The sequence below is a fragment of the Pomacea canaliculata genome, linkage group LG5 (genome assembly GCF_003073045.1).
Source record: "Pomacea canaliculata isolate SZHN2017 linkage group LG5, ASM307304v1, whole genome shotgun sequence".
Taxonomy (NCBI): domain Eukaryota; kingdom Metazoa; phylum Mollusca; class Gastropoda; order Architaenioglossa; family Ampullariidae; genus Pomacea; species Pomacea canaliculata.
In genome coordinates, this window is record NC_037594.1 from 9,713,648 (window position 1) to 9,727,976 (window position 14,329).

Sequence of the window (14,329 nt, forward strand, 5' to 3'; positions counted from 1 at the left end):
TCGATTCCTCGGCGACCGACAAGGGAAGAAACTCCAGGGCTACCCGGATCGGTTCGAGCTACCCATGCAGCGCTCCCTCGGTTGACAGTCACCCCTGGGTAGGTCCGGTGTAGGAGAAAGGCTCTCAGGCCCTCCTGTAGTTAGGGTTCCGTTCCAGCGGCTCCTCCACATTAGTTCCTGTAACTTAATTACTAATGAGACTCTGCCATTCACTGCTACTATTAGTCTCCCTGAGTTAAACTCATCACGTGATATCTTATTGGACGGTAAGATTTTTCTTATGAAACAATTTAACAATACTTTTGCCGTGAAATCAGAATTTAGAATTCATGACAATATAAAAACATATTTGTTTACCTTTACTCGGCAAGGAACTAAATGCACAGATTCCCCTGTCTGTATTTACACCTGTACAGGTAGGACCAACCGTTTCGGCGCCTGAGTTGGGAATGTCACACACTGTTCACTGAGCGAAAAACGTGGAGGTGAACTGTCGTTACTAGTGTCACGTGTCATCAGTTATGCTCCTGCATGGGGTTTACACCGTTTTTTCCTTTTATTCTCACGCGGTAACACGCTCGCACACACTCGCACACACTCTTGAACTACGCGTACAAGAGAAATAAGACATTTCCCCGACACACACATTATCCTTATCTTGTAATCATCTTGTAACTAGCACTTGTTTTGCTTCGTTTATTTATTTATTTTTTACTCTCTTGTTTTTCCACCTGAATTAAAACGTTGTTCAATTTACTTAGTTAAGCTATTAAAATAATACTCAAGCTAATAACCTGAGCATTTTGACTATGTGCATAGACGCCAAACTAAACAACTCATTCAAACTAGCAGATGATAAACTAATCAAAGGGACGTAAGACACATTTTTAAAAAAAAAAAGCTTTCGCTTATCTCCCATTCTTTAATGTTTTGTTTGTTACATGATCTGCACTGAAAAATTCTTTTCTCGAGTATATATATAATCAAAAGAAGATGGAAGAAATCATTGTTTACTCCCTTGCTGAAATTGTTTATTTTAATCAGTCTGCTATTATTTTCTTCAGCAAGATAACCCCTACGCTACGGAAACGGTGCTCGAGATGTATACATGTACTAATGTAACCTACTTGTAGTTTAACATTGTCTCAGTTGTTTTAAACCCTCATTTATTTTACCTTTACATGTCATCAGTTTTAGGCCTTGAGTTATTTTGCATGTCGCAATTAACTTTATCCACCCCTTCATAGTGTTTCAAATTGTTGAATTAGCGCCACAACAAGTTTCATAGCTTCCAAAGATTTAAGCGAGTCCATCAACTCATGGGACTAATGTGATCGAATAAATAAATTGGGAGAATCGACCTGAAGCAGTTTTGAGTTCTGTGTTCCTCAGAAGTTTACTTTGTAGAATATAAAACGATATAAAAAAAACATTCAAAATAAAAATTTAAAAATCTGTTGCAAAAGAATAAACTAAGTTACTTGAGTAAATTTAAATTTGCAAACAAAAAAAATGATAAAAATGACATTTTTCGTGAAAAAACTATGTAATAAAACTTAAAAAGAAATAGAAGAAGACTTCAGGTTATGTTACCTAATAACTCCACTTCCGTCGCTGCAAGCACCAGCAGCACCAGCCTCATGATGTTCATGGTGGTAGCTCACACTCACACTGAGAGGGAAACTGTGTGTAGATCCTTAAATACGCCCTTCATGTAGGTCAGTAAGACAATTACAGGTTACAGAGGACAACAGAAGCAGGTGAGGAAGAACCCTACATTTTACATTGTGTTGAAATGACAAACTGTCCCCATCAAGTGTAATTCTTTACAAAGTGAAACTACATTCAGTGTAAGACCGTGTAAAGGTCCAAACCCTAGAACTCTTCTCAAGATTTGCTGAGTAAAAAAGACAGAAAATGAGATTTTCACCTTAGCAAAGAACTAAAACAAGGACTGTATGTACTCTGGAGGTAAGCAGGTAAGGTAGACAAGTAATGTCATGAACAAGATCACACAATAGTCATGACCTGTGCACACGGAGTAGTTTTCAACTTTCAGCTTGAATATAAATTTGAAGTGTTTAATCTCGTATGAGAGAAGTAGAGAAAACTGATTTGTTTTCAGTTTCTAGTATTAATCATTGTTGAAGACAGATTGTTTCTTGTCTATGTAGTGCGAGTTATAGCAACGGGCAGAAAATAATAAAGAAAGAAATTAATGTTGATGAAAGAGATCGATTGAATGGAGTCGGAAGGGAAAATATATTCTACACCAAGCCAGTCACTTCAACTATTATCATGGCAAAACGTGACAGTGCCTGTAAAGAGATGCACATGCAGAGAAAAAACATCGTTCCAGAGACAAGATCGGAACTCAGGACAGTCAGTCCTCGCGCTACTGGTGACAGGCGCTAGCCGCTGCACCACCGGACCGCTGTGTCTCTGCCAACAACTAAAACACGACACCCGTTTTTCTGCATGAATATCTTCAACCATCATTATTTATGAACAAGGTTAGTATTCAGCGAGGGTTTCTTTAGACACCCACACCATTTTTAATGAGAGATTGTTTTATTGCCGACGCAGCTACGTAATTAAAAACTTGTTCTAAAACTATTTTTTTAAATTTAAATGTAGCTAAAAAACTATAAAATAATAAAAATAATCATGCTCATGTATGAATAAAACAGTCCCTTTTCCCCCAAAAAAGTAAATTCACCGCTTAAGAAGTAAAGATATTTCTCTCTCTCTCACACTCACAAGGATATTCACATACAAAAACTGCATTCCTATATACTAGTATTTATTGATACTGGAAATTCGAAAACCGTACAGAAACGCATAATATATGCATGACGAATAAGTCCTGGAGTTCCTCATAATGGCAGGAAACTGGCTTGAACCTTGCGGTAGTTGATTGGCTGGACCGGCCGGAAGTTGTTCACTAGCGGTTGGGATGTTCCGTTTATACCTGGTGACTTCAGCTTTCGGAATGCACTCATCTGAAATTACAGAAATACTAGATGACACGGACACCTGTGTGAGTAAAGATGCTGTCCCTGTGGCAATAAACTAATTAAATGTCTTTAATAACAAACAAATATAAACTGCTGTTGTAAAGTATAAGCGCTGACAACAAATTTCACGCAATTGGACATTTATTTTGACATTATCCTCTCTCTTTATTTGTTTACCTTTTCTTCCATCCAACCATCAAAAATACATCCACGTTACTCGAATAAAATTAGAAAGTATATTAAGGAATATATAATTTTAACGAGGAAAAAATATAGTAAGTCTCTTTAGAAAAACGAAACGTGGCTTTTTTTTTTACTTGAGACTTAGAGATGTGGATGGTGTCCCTGAAGATTGTCCATTGGACGACTTCTGAACAGGGGGGTGTGGTCAGTCCACCTTGATACCTGTAGTACTTGTGGTTATGCTGGATTAAGTTGATTAGTGGAAAAACTTGTACGTCCTCCTCATCGTCTAGTGATGAAAAAACAATGCTTTCAACAATTTGAAAATAACGTAGGCACGCTCCAACAAATAATACAAATAAAAATCTCGAAGAAAATGTATCTTTAATTCTCTTGTACACATCTTGTTTTATGGCTCCCAAGGATTAGGTAGTGCCATGTAAGAAAGGACGGGGAACACAAGCTTAAGGCCCCAATGATATGATTGTTGTCTTAGTTTTCTCGCTGTTGTGTAAATCTGTGTGAAAAATGAGACGGTGCGCTCAGCAAGTTCTTGATCTGGAAAATATAGGTAAATGTTCCTAAGATTGGTAAATCTTTTCCACGATGGTTATATAACAACCTCACGAAAAATAGCTAAACGTTTGTCCTTATTTGCTCGGTCAAAAAAAGCTTTCACAATTTTCAAAAAGGAAGGTCGCGTGAATAAGGGTCTGAAGTGGTCAAAGGGAAAAAACTCGTGTAAAAAATATTTTCTCATGGACTGAGTTCTTTCCCTTTATGCCTGTCGGGCTTCCTCCCTCCCTCTATCACGGCATGATTAACACGTGTAAATGCTGTAACACGAGTGTTTACAAATGACAAACATGCTTTTGTTTTGTTGGAAAACCAGTGTAAGACGTCCGCTAGTTTTTTTCAGCGTGTAAGACTGAATGACGAACTTCTATCTCTATAAGGTCTGTGACTGAACCTTATCGAGAGCCGTAAGCTGCTTTGCGTACCTGGATTCTGAATCCCGTTCAGCGTTTTGGTGAGACGAGTAAAGACAGGGTTGTCGTAACCTGCAACCTGCAACAGGCTGAACATAGTAAGTGGAACCCAACACAGTTACAGATTTTTTTCCGAACTCCTTTGCCCTACCTACGTTCGCTGAATACAAAAATACTATATCACAGGCGTGTGGCATCACTGATGTGTGACATCAATGTTGTGTGACATTACTGATGTGTGACATCACTGACGTGTGACATTGCTAAAATGTGACAACACTGACATATCTGTCAACAAATCACATGTCAGTAACATCAACATTTTTTAATGTCGCACATCAGTAATATGTTGCTAACATGTGATTTGTTGAGAAACAACGTTGTTTGTACATTGAATCACTTGAGATTTTGTTCGGTGTTGGTTCATCAGACCAGTGCCCTTCAAAATGTGTCTTCTTGAGGCTATACACATGCTGAGTGTGTGAAGTGTTTTGTGACTGTCAGACTGCGAAGGTTTGGCAGCGAGGTGGATGATGGGAATAAAAGCCGATGTTCTGTGCATAAATGGACCAAGAGACAAATAAACAACAAGATGTGGGGGTTGTAGCGGCACACACCTCAAAGAGGAAAGCCAGGACTGCCAATCCGTCGGGGTGTGTCATTGCATTCTCCATTGTACCGTAAGCAGTGTTCCACGTCACTATGTGCATCTGTAAATACACGAGCACGGGTTAGTAGAAAAAAAAATTCTCAATATTATTTATGATCCAAAGCGATTGCAAATTATTATATTTACCATGACCTTACTATTTTGCGTGCTGATGCTCATCTCGTATGCTTTTGAGTATCCGGCCAATCTGTTTGTCAGGGACTGCAACTCGATGTTGCTGCCGGCCATGAGATTGTCGTTAGCCAAGCGGAGGTTACTTAACTGTTTCCCTCCGATCAAGACGGAGATTTTGGGTCTTGTAAAGTGTTTCACAATATCTTTTCCAGAAAGATGTTAAACAGCACCAGAGAGAGCGGTCAACCTTGGCGGACACCGACCGTTGTGGAAAACGACTTTCCCACTCGGTTGTTGAACAGGATGGGACTCCTTGAGCCATCATACAGAGCTTTGATATTCTTCTGGATTTTCCGGTGAACCCTCCTGTAATCTTCGTCTGCTTTCGGGCTCTCTCGTCTTTGAAGCCTCAGTTTCTTGCAAAGCTCACAACGATTGAAGATCTAGACCTGTTCACAGTCCTGTTATTCCTCGATTTGTCTGGGTTCCGAATAGTCCAAGCCTTAGAGACGAGCCTCGGCATAGACAGCCTTTTGCTGCTAATTCTCCTATGGCTAAGACTCCTATGGCTACGCTCATTCTCCTATGACACCTGACTCACTCCTGCTTGTGTACCTTTCCTTGTGTTCCTGAGTAAACCAACTCACAGAATCGATGGAATCATTTATGGTAAAAATAATAGTCTTCGAAACTCTGAATTTTGTTTTTGACTAATGAAAACACGCTTAGCAAATGCTGTACCAGTTGTTTGTCTTGTAATGATCCAAGAATTTCACTTCTCGTCTTTCACTCATAAAAAATTAATGTTTGCCATTGAGATGCTTCCCAAGGCCTTAGACTGAGAATGGCGACAACTTACTCCATGGGATAGGCAATGCTGTCGATGGTGTGCTCTGATCCCACGTCATCAGTGCTGCCCCAGTGGAAGTGAATGTTGGCCACTCTGAACAATTGTCATGAGCTAGCCCAGGTGAGTGGACCGTGAAGTCCCCCTTGTTGGTACACCACCTTCACTGACAGAGACAAGTCTTGCGTGTTACTGAGAGTGATAGAGATGAATGATAGAGAAACGATAGTAGAATATTGACTTATTCATTACACAAGAGAAAAACTAAGCTGGGTTTAAAAGGTTTAAGAATTCTCTTAAACCGTGCAAACGGCTTAATTAAAACACGTGATAAATATTTTGACTTCAAAGGTGAAACTCCTGACGCGGTTGTGTCCAAATTTTTTGATAATTCACATAGTAAAAAGTAATAATGGCGCCAGGTGACGGTAAGTATCTTCTCTCTCTCTCACACACACACACACATACATCCTCTCATACTCACCCATCTGTAAACAAGTTCCCACGCACCGAATACGGGCAGAGACCGACACCCCCCATGAAGGACAACTAACACGGATGTATCTTTAATTAATGCAAGAAAAAAAGGAAAGGGCTGTTACTCCTCAAGTAACCACATATGTGTGTGGTTCTCTCCCTTTATTCCTTCACCCCTCCTCTCTTTTCTCTCACTCTCTGGTGTGTACAGGTGCGGGAGAAAGAAGGTGTGTTAGGTGTGATTGTAGAAAATGTCAGTGAACGCTTAAGCCAATGCGATAGTAAAAATAATTTGATGATTTTCTTTTTAACCTGTGTGTCCATCGTTGATGACTTTGACAATCACATTTTCTGTATCAGAGTTATCGAAAATGAAGTCGCCAAGTCCCTTGTTGAAGACTAGGTTCTCAGTGTCGATGTTAATGGGCGACTGGAATTTACCGCCACACGAGCCGTACAGGTGGGTCCAGTAGTTCACACCTACATGACCACAAGCAAGCTTGGTCACTTCACTATACTTGCGAATGGGAAAGTAATTGAGGTTGTACAGGTTTTATACAGAAATGAAATGTTTGCCTCTGTCCGTGCCTCCATGATGCAGTTTCTGAATGTAAGGTCATAAATTTATAACTTGTACACAAAAACACACACATGCACTCACATACAAACACTCACAGAGACACACAAATCATACATACAGAGATTCATACACATACATGAAAATATGCACACACACACACACATACACTCTCTCTCTCTCACACACACACATACACACACACTCTCTCTCTCTCTCACACACACAGGCTTGAACGCAGGCGCTGACTTACCGTTATTCCCTGATCCGTATGTCCAGCCTCCTGCTTCCCAGAAAAAAAAAACAACAGAAGATTAAAATTTAATTAGCAGAAAAAATGTTAAACTGACGCTGAAACAGATGAGTGTGTCAGTCAGTTATAAGTATAAACTCTATTTCTCTTCGAACACACTGGTATCTAAGCTAAGCTCAATGGCTATAGTGATGGAGAGAAAGTTTATCTGTAGCACACTTACTCACCCTCTCTCTTCACCCGCCTCAAAGCCGACCTCTCTTCTCTCTCCAGTCTCCCTCGCGCACTTTTCCCAAAAAGCGCTAAACAAAAATTTTAGAAAAAGTTTGACAACAGTACAGTGCATTAACTTCCTTTTAAAGAAATGAAGAAAATAACAGTAATTGACTTACTTTTGCTCCTTGTTATAAAAAGTTTTGAGTATATCTTGATATCTATAAATAATAGATTGACAAACACGCATCCATCCTATTTACTCCCTCAAGCTAACAAAGAGTAAGCAAAAACAGAGAATCGGAAACTAAGATGATGATTTACAAAGTGATAATTTCACAGTGGCATTAAAAAAGTTGGTTATTTGTCCTTTGACAAAATCTATTTGGTCTACTCTTCAAATAGTTACATACTATGACAAATAATATAAACATGTAAAACAGATATAAAATACAACATCTTCAACTGTTTTATGAGATGAGCTTGCTATACAAGATTTCCTAGTACTAGTTTCAGTACTAGTCTAAGTTTAAAATATCGTTCACAATGTAAATATGATTAATGCAATCAACGTAGCAGCAAAATAAGAAAAGACTGAACATAAAAATTGTTTTCTTTTGCACCTGGATCTGGATTTTTAATGAGCTAATTTAAAGGAAGGTGAAATAAAGAAAGTACAACTAAAGCGGGTAAATAGCTGAAAAATAAATAAACACAGAAATAGCAAACAATTAATAAAAACTAAAATACAAAAGATCTTTCAACATATATTTGTTTTTGAATGTGACGGAAAGCAATGTTAAGAGAAACAATATTTTTGTGAAAAAATGACTTATATGAAGCAGAAGAAGAAAGTATTACCAGATGACTGGACTTCCCATACTGCCAACATCAACAGCACCAAACTCAGGGAGAAAGTCATGGCGGAAGTTTTCAGTTCAACGGTTGGAGAGAGAGTGCGTGTATCCTTGAAAACGTCCTTTACATACGTCAGCACGCACCGCCGAGCCGCACACCGCAAGCTGCTGTTGGGGGAGAAAAATAAATCAAGCGCATAATTAATTCTCCTTAACTCGCAGATAACCCCGGTGTTTGTATAAAATGACACCGTAGTCATTGCGCAAAGGTGCGTGAAGATTGTTACTGTTAAAGGTTTGCTTCGTGTGATCTGTCGACCGTGACGGCGCCTGACAATAACTCGTTTGTCGAGGACAGGATGGAGAGAGCAAATTACAGCATGGACCTAACAATGCACCTTTTAAATAACAGCTTCCAACTGTCAGTTTGCAATAATTTGAAATTTTCTCATCCCGTTGAAGTGAGGGAACTGATATGTTGCTGTAGTTTTCAATATTAATTGCAGCTGAGGTCATCTTTTGTCAGTGCGTAATGTCTGCTTGTATGTCGCTAAAATGTGAATTCTGCAAAATACCACATGAAGCAGTTGAGTGTTTTGCTGGTATAGCAAAATAGAAAAAGAAAGAAAAAAATCCTACTACTTTACTGTTTCTGATGTCACCGAGACGCCGCCACCAGAACCATCACTATTACTATACTACTGTCAAAGCAGCAGCAGAAGCCACAGCAACAACAACAACAAATAATAATAATAATAATAATAATAATAATAATAATAATAACAACAACAACAACAACAACAACAACAACAATAAAAAACACCTCATTTCATCTTCAAGGTAAGCTTAAACGAAGCAAACGAAGCCAACAGCTGATCACAACGAAGAAAGATAACATCGCGTCAAGAGGACATACCAAAATAGTCCTAATAATTAGCAGCACTCTAATTAGGGTACTGACTGTTCGTAACTGTGCATTGTCCTAGCTTTCATCTGTGAAAGTCTGCACACGTGCACTGCAGGCACCAGAACAAATTCATTGTCTTGCCATACAAGTACAGTAGCCAGGCACCAGACTGTGTTCCCACGGGACCTGCCTACTGTCTCCTTTCGAGAAATTTTTTTTAAAAAAAAAGGTATGCCATCTTCAGTGATTATACAACACAGAGCAGAGAACGGTCTGTGCAATGTAAAACAATCATGTCCGTCTGCCCCTTGAGACCCTGCTAATGACATTACTCCAAGAACAGAATTTAGTCTCTGCTGTTTGAACTGGCGACAGCATGGCAGATCTTCCCGACCCCATCCTCCCCCGACAAGAACACAACTCAGCGAAACTAGTCCAGTAAGATAGTCCTTGCATATTTGCCCACATTTTTTTATTTGTTTGTTTGTTTTTTTCTTTCTTCGTCATTTGGTCCGTTACAGCTGACTCGGCGAGGCCAGCGCTAACCGTCATGTCAAAGCCAAGTCGAAGTCATGCTTTGTCTGGATGCCAACACAGGGCTGGAGACGAAGCCCGCTCTTCATCTTGCGGTCTTGTTAAATTTTGTGTCTTACAAATCCCGACTGAAAGACATTTGTTACTTGTAATGGCGTGTCATGTTTGTGTTTGTTGATTCATCCATCCTTCGTCTTTAAAAAAAATACCAGAGGACAGAAACACAAAACAAACTAATCTTGGCCTCATGCGTGAGTCTGTGACGTCACTCGACTTGGTGACGTCAATGCAAGACAAAGATGTCGTGGAATCTTGTCGTCATGCGCGCGCAGAGAGAGAGAGAGAGGGGGGGGGTTAAGAGAGAGGTTGAGACAAAGAAATGTTAGAGAGAGAAAGGTTAAGAGAGAGGTTAAGAGAAAGAGGCTAAGAGAGAGAGAAGGGAGCGAAGAGAGTGTATGTGTGTTAGGATGAAGGGAGTCCTACTCACTCTGTCTGCTCAGTCCTCACCTTACAGCACTCGTCCTTTTCGTAGATATGACATAGAGGGCACGTCTCACATTATTGTCACAATATGTGACATAAGGTCTGAAATTCCAAACCCAAGTCGCAACATGCACTTCTAGTAAATATATTCACATTTAAATTGAAGTAAACCCCTTTGTGTGGCGCAGACTTAATTTAAAAAGAATAAATCTTTCATTGCTGTTGGTGACATAATTTCGTTCTTGACAGTGACAATACTCCTTTGCTTAAAACATTTTATAAAGCTGCTTCCTGCTTCCTCTCTTCGATTTTGCCGAAACCATATCTAAAAATAATATTAATATGATATTATTAATGAGAGACAGTCTTACAAAGGTGGGCAACTCGCAGTGTTTATCTCCACCTTCACTAAATCGCTTGGCGACGGTCCTCTCATCTCATGTCCTGTGACAGGGAGGACAGTAAACATTGAGAACCAGTCGGGCCAAGAAACATCCGGCAAACGCCCAGGATCCAGGTTGTTACTGGCTGCTCCATGTTGTTAGCAAAACTCTATTATGCAGGTCAAATTTAGTCATCGGCGTGATTTCCTGAAGTAAAAGTTATGCCCTACCCGATTTTATATCATTGGGGAGCGGGTTGTAAGTCCCACTTTTCTAGGGACCTACTTTGTATGAGGGCTGTGACCATCTATTTACGTCGCTGATTTACTCCTGTATGGGGTTAGGTAAACATTCTCGACAACTAGGTCGACTAGGGAAAGTTTGCTGCGTCATACGGGTATCGAACCGGAGCGCCTGTGCGGTGGATACCAGTTCTCTAACACCCGGCTGTCCGCTCTTAGAGGAGAGGAACGGATGAGTGTGTGTGTGCGCACGAGCGTGTGATCCCCTTATCTAAACGCTTTTATAAAATAAGAAACAATTGAAAACAATGATATTTATCTCGTTCTAACAGAACGTCAATTCAATAAAATTCTGTCATTATCATTAAACTTCATACAAGAAGAGATCTTGATCTTGTCACCGAATATCACACAAGTAACCCTATACACAAGAACTAAATCCTGTCTCCATACTGAAAAAAGACAAAAAAAGTGATTCTGTTGAATCATTTACAAGAGGAGGAGAGAGGAGAGGAACGATGCACTCAATAGAGTGCGCTTCACATACCTCGTAAACACTCCGAGACTTTTCTTGTCCTCAGTTTTGTCCCCCTTAGGCTTTGATGTTCACTGTTCGCTTACCGACGAGGCTTTCTCTTTCTCTCTACTCATTCGTTTATATATAAAGCAAAGCACCCACCACCTGCTGGTTGTTACCATTGTTATCAGTTATGTCCTTTTATGGCACGGTTTCACTTCAAACTGATATGTTTGAGCCAGATGGCATTGCGTGGTACAATAAAACCAACGTATTTGTTTACACGTGTGTGTGTATATATATATATGTGGGTGTGTCAAGTAAACTGAGACGAATGGTATATGAAACAAACATTGATCACATCACAACGTTCATTTTTCATTAAAAATTTACAATGGAAACATTTTGTGACGGAAAGAAAAATGACTGTTTGTCTGACACCTGAAGGCCTGCCAAAGTATCCTGCAGTTTAATTTAAAACAATTAATTTAGCAACTATTTGTCAAACAGAAGTCTAGTGACAGTGAGTGGGGTCTGTAAAGATGAAATAATGTATCGAGTTACTGAACAGACACACAGGCCACAGACAGAAACAAACATCCATCAGATAAACACACAACTCGTGCCTCCTGGCAACTACCGAAAGTTGATTCTACTGCATGCAACTCCCAAAGTCACAAGCGTGACTGTCACGAATAATAAAAAAGAATAATAAAACACAAGAAAAATATAGACCAACTTTACTTGTTGATATGAAGCTTGCAGCAAGTACCTGTAATAAGAAATAAATGCAGCACTGAAAGCTTTTACAGATGAATTTGCTGACACTGTGCCATTACTAGAGAAGTGAGAACTCAGCCAGGCGAGAAAAACAGCGGAAAATGATATTTTTCTCACACAAGCTCGAATATGTGTGTGTGTTGTTGTTGTTGTTTCATTTTTGTGTGATCTCTGTTTTATCCACGGGAGAGCCTCCTCTAATGACTATGCCATCAGTTAGAGGATCGGCGTAAAAACACCAAACACCAGCTGACTAACCAGCCTCCAAGATCGGGTGCCAGCAGACGACCAAATGCAGTGACGACAGAGTTGACATACCCTGGACATGCCTTTTGTCTCCATGAAGGAGATTTATGATGCCATGAATGTGAACGAATACAGTTAACCTTATGTCTCAGCTCTCCCTACAGTTCTGGTTGTAGTCATGACAACGCCAGTACATCCATGGAAATTCCTCCGTGTTAGACTTAAAAAAAATATTTTCAGGCTGTCTATTTCGAGAATGAAGGAGGTGAGAGAGGAAAAGTATTTACCACTATATGGAGGGAAAAAAACACATAGTACTGAGCACAGCTAAGTAATTCAGGGGCACTGGAACTCGTGTATGCCTCTAGACTAGGTGTGTGTGGGTGTGCAAAACACATGCTGCCTACAAATAAACAGACCAGCGGAAACAAAACAAAATGAAACCAATAAACAAACAGTGAAATGAACAAATACGTAATTAATGAACCAACGAACCAAAAGCGTGTCAGAAAATTAAAGATCTAGCAAGTCTAATGAGAAATGTCATGCACAGTGCGCATGCGTGGGAACCAGTCGGCCTCCCTCTTCCTGTTTTTTCCCCTGCTTTTGGTTCATTTTTTTACAGTTTTTATTCTTATTTTTTTCGCTTTTTACTTTCTTATCTTGTTTTGTTCTAGTTGTGATCTCATTCGTCACGATGTGGACATCGTTGAAGCGTGCTCGCCATGTCTCGCGCTCTCGGTCACTCGGCGACTTCTCGTGCGGTGTGACTCATCCTTCTTTAAGTGGTGTCAGGTCGTCGTTTGTGTCATCTGCTCTTCTTACAGTAATGATGCTTGAACAGCTTATGTACTTTCCCTGATTAAACATCTTCAAGTTACATCCGTAATCGAAATCGGGCACGTCGGTCCGAACCCGTCAAAGTCTCCTTCTTCCATGTAGTTCGGCCATTTGTTGGCTGGGTGAGCACCGTTCATGTCGCTCATGCCCCTCACGATGAACTATTTTGGGAGGAGGAAGATATGTCTTATCTTGGGTAAGCAGAGCGCAGCTTAGTGTACTGGGATAATGATGCTTAGGAATGTGTGAGGTTTAGAATGTCAAGTCCTGGTTGCTCCTCAAACAGAACAAAGTGCAGCGAGGGAAAAACCAGAAACAAAATTTGGTTTCTTCGATTTGACTCCAGCAGCTAATTCTTTAAAGACCAACCAGAGTACAAGACTATTAAATGCGTTATAAAACACTGACTCCCAAAATTCTAGAACAATACTTTGGACTGGTCACGATTTACAAGCCTTTAAGCATCACAGTCCTCATCGGGACTTTGGAAGAAAGTTGTATCCTAATTTTCTGCGACTACACAACAAAAACTAGACAAATATGCAAATGTTTCACTAACATTTAATTAAAGCTCTGGCGATAGGTTCCAGGCTGAAATAGTAATTAAATTGTAGTTGATTGGACTTGCTTTTGCAACAAAATTAATAGTGGTATGGTCTATCATTTTGCCGTGAAGATTAAAGGGAAAAGCAAGTTAAATGGTAAGCTTGGTTAAATGATATCTACTAACTTTCTAAATCAAGTCCAATCAAAATTTCAGGTTGTACAAAACAAAATATTTTACTTACAATCACCTCCAAACAGGTCTGTCGGCTCCATGATAGGACATGATTCAGAAGTCTGTATCTATCATTTAATTCTGCCTGGCTTCAGAGATAAGAGATACTTATAGCTTTGCTGCTAAAATACTTCCGACTTTTCTGATTTGATCGCCTTTGTATCTGGTATGAACCGCAAGCCGGGGCTTTAAAGATTCATAGGGATTTGAGGGTGTATAAGCAAGACTGGGAAATAAATAGGTTCAGCCTTTGCAATTCAATCCTATCGCATAAACTAATCTAGATCCTCATTTAGGTATTAAACCATCGTTTCCATCGCAACTCCAAAATTAATTCATACTTGTGCTCCCTGGTTGTCTCTGGACGACAGTCGCTAAAGTAAGGTCTTCACGAGTTCAGAAGGGAAAGTTCGCACAAGAGA

General features: G+C 39.8%; 1 protein-coding gene across 5 annotated transcripts; it reads right to left on the reverse strand.

Annotated features, from left to right (window-relative positions):
* Nucleotides 1-2,786: 2,786 nt before the first annotated feature.
* Nucleotides 2,787-14,066, reverse strand: LOC112564576 (carbonic anhydrase 2-like). Of its 5 annotated transcripts, XM_025239492.1 has the most exons (9): nt 8,202-8,365; nt 7,355-7,429; nt 7,128-7,157; nt 6,610-6,777; nt 5,834-5,986; nt 4,807-4,901; nt 4,202-4,268; nt 3,335-3,489; nt 2,787-3,002 (listed from the first exon to the last, which is right to left on the reverse strand). In XM_025239492.1, the coding sequence occupies exons 5-9, from the start codon at nt 5,835-5,837 to the stop codon at nt 2,877-2,879; spliced, it is 447 nt and encodes a 148-aa protein (XP_025095277.1). In that variant the 5' UTR covers nt 5,838-5,986; nt 6,610-6,777; nt 7,128-7,157; nt 7,355-7,429; nt 8,202-8,365; the 3' UTR covers nt 2,787-2,876. The 5 variants fall into 5 exon arrangements, with proteins under 5 accessions (XP_025095277.1, XP_025095276.1, XP_025095275.1 ...); XM_025239491.1 differs by lacking the exons at nt 2,787-3,002; nt 3,335-3,489; nt 4,202-4,268 and adding exons at nt 12,008-12,035; nt 13,918-13,963; XM_025239490.1 differs by lacking the exons at nt 2,787-3,002; nt 3,335-3,489; nt 4,202-4,268 and adding exons at nt 12,008-12,035; nt 13,918-13,963 and having other exon boundaries at nt 7,128-7,160.
* Between the last annotated feature and the right edge of the window lie 263 nt (nt 14,067-14,329).

Coding starts and splice junctions, on each gene's coding strand:
- LOC112564576 (XM_025239490.1), bottom strand. CDS start 13,948: ATGGAGCCGACAGACCTGTTTGGAGGTGATT. Junction 7,161..7,354: donor GAGGCGGGTGAAGAGAGAGG/GTGAGTAAGTGT, acceptor TTTTCTGGGAAG/CAGGAGGCTGGACATACGGA. Junction 5,987..6,609: donor CATCAACGATGGACACACAG/GTTAAAAAGAAA, acceptor TGTCTCTGTCAG/TGAAGGTGGTGTACCAACAA.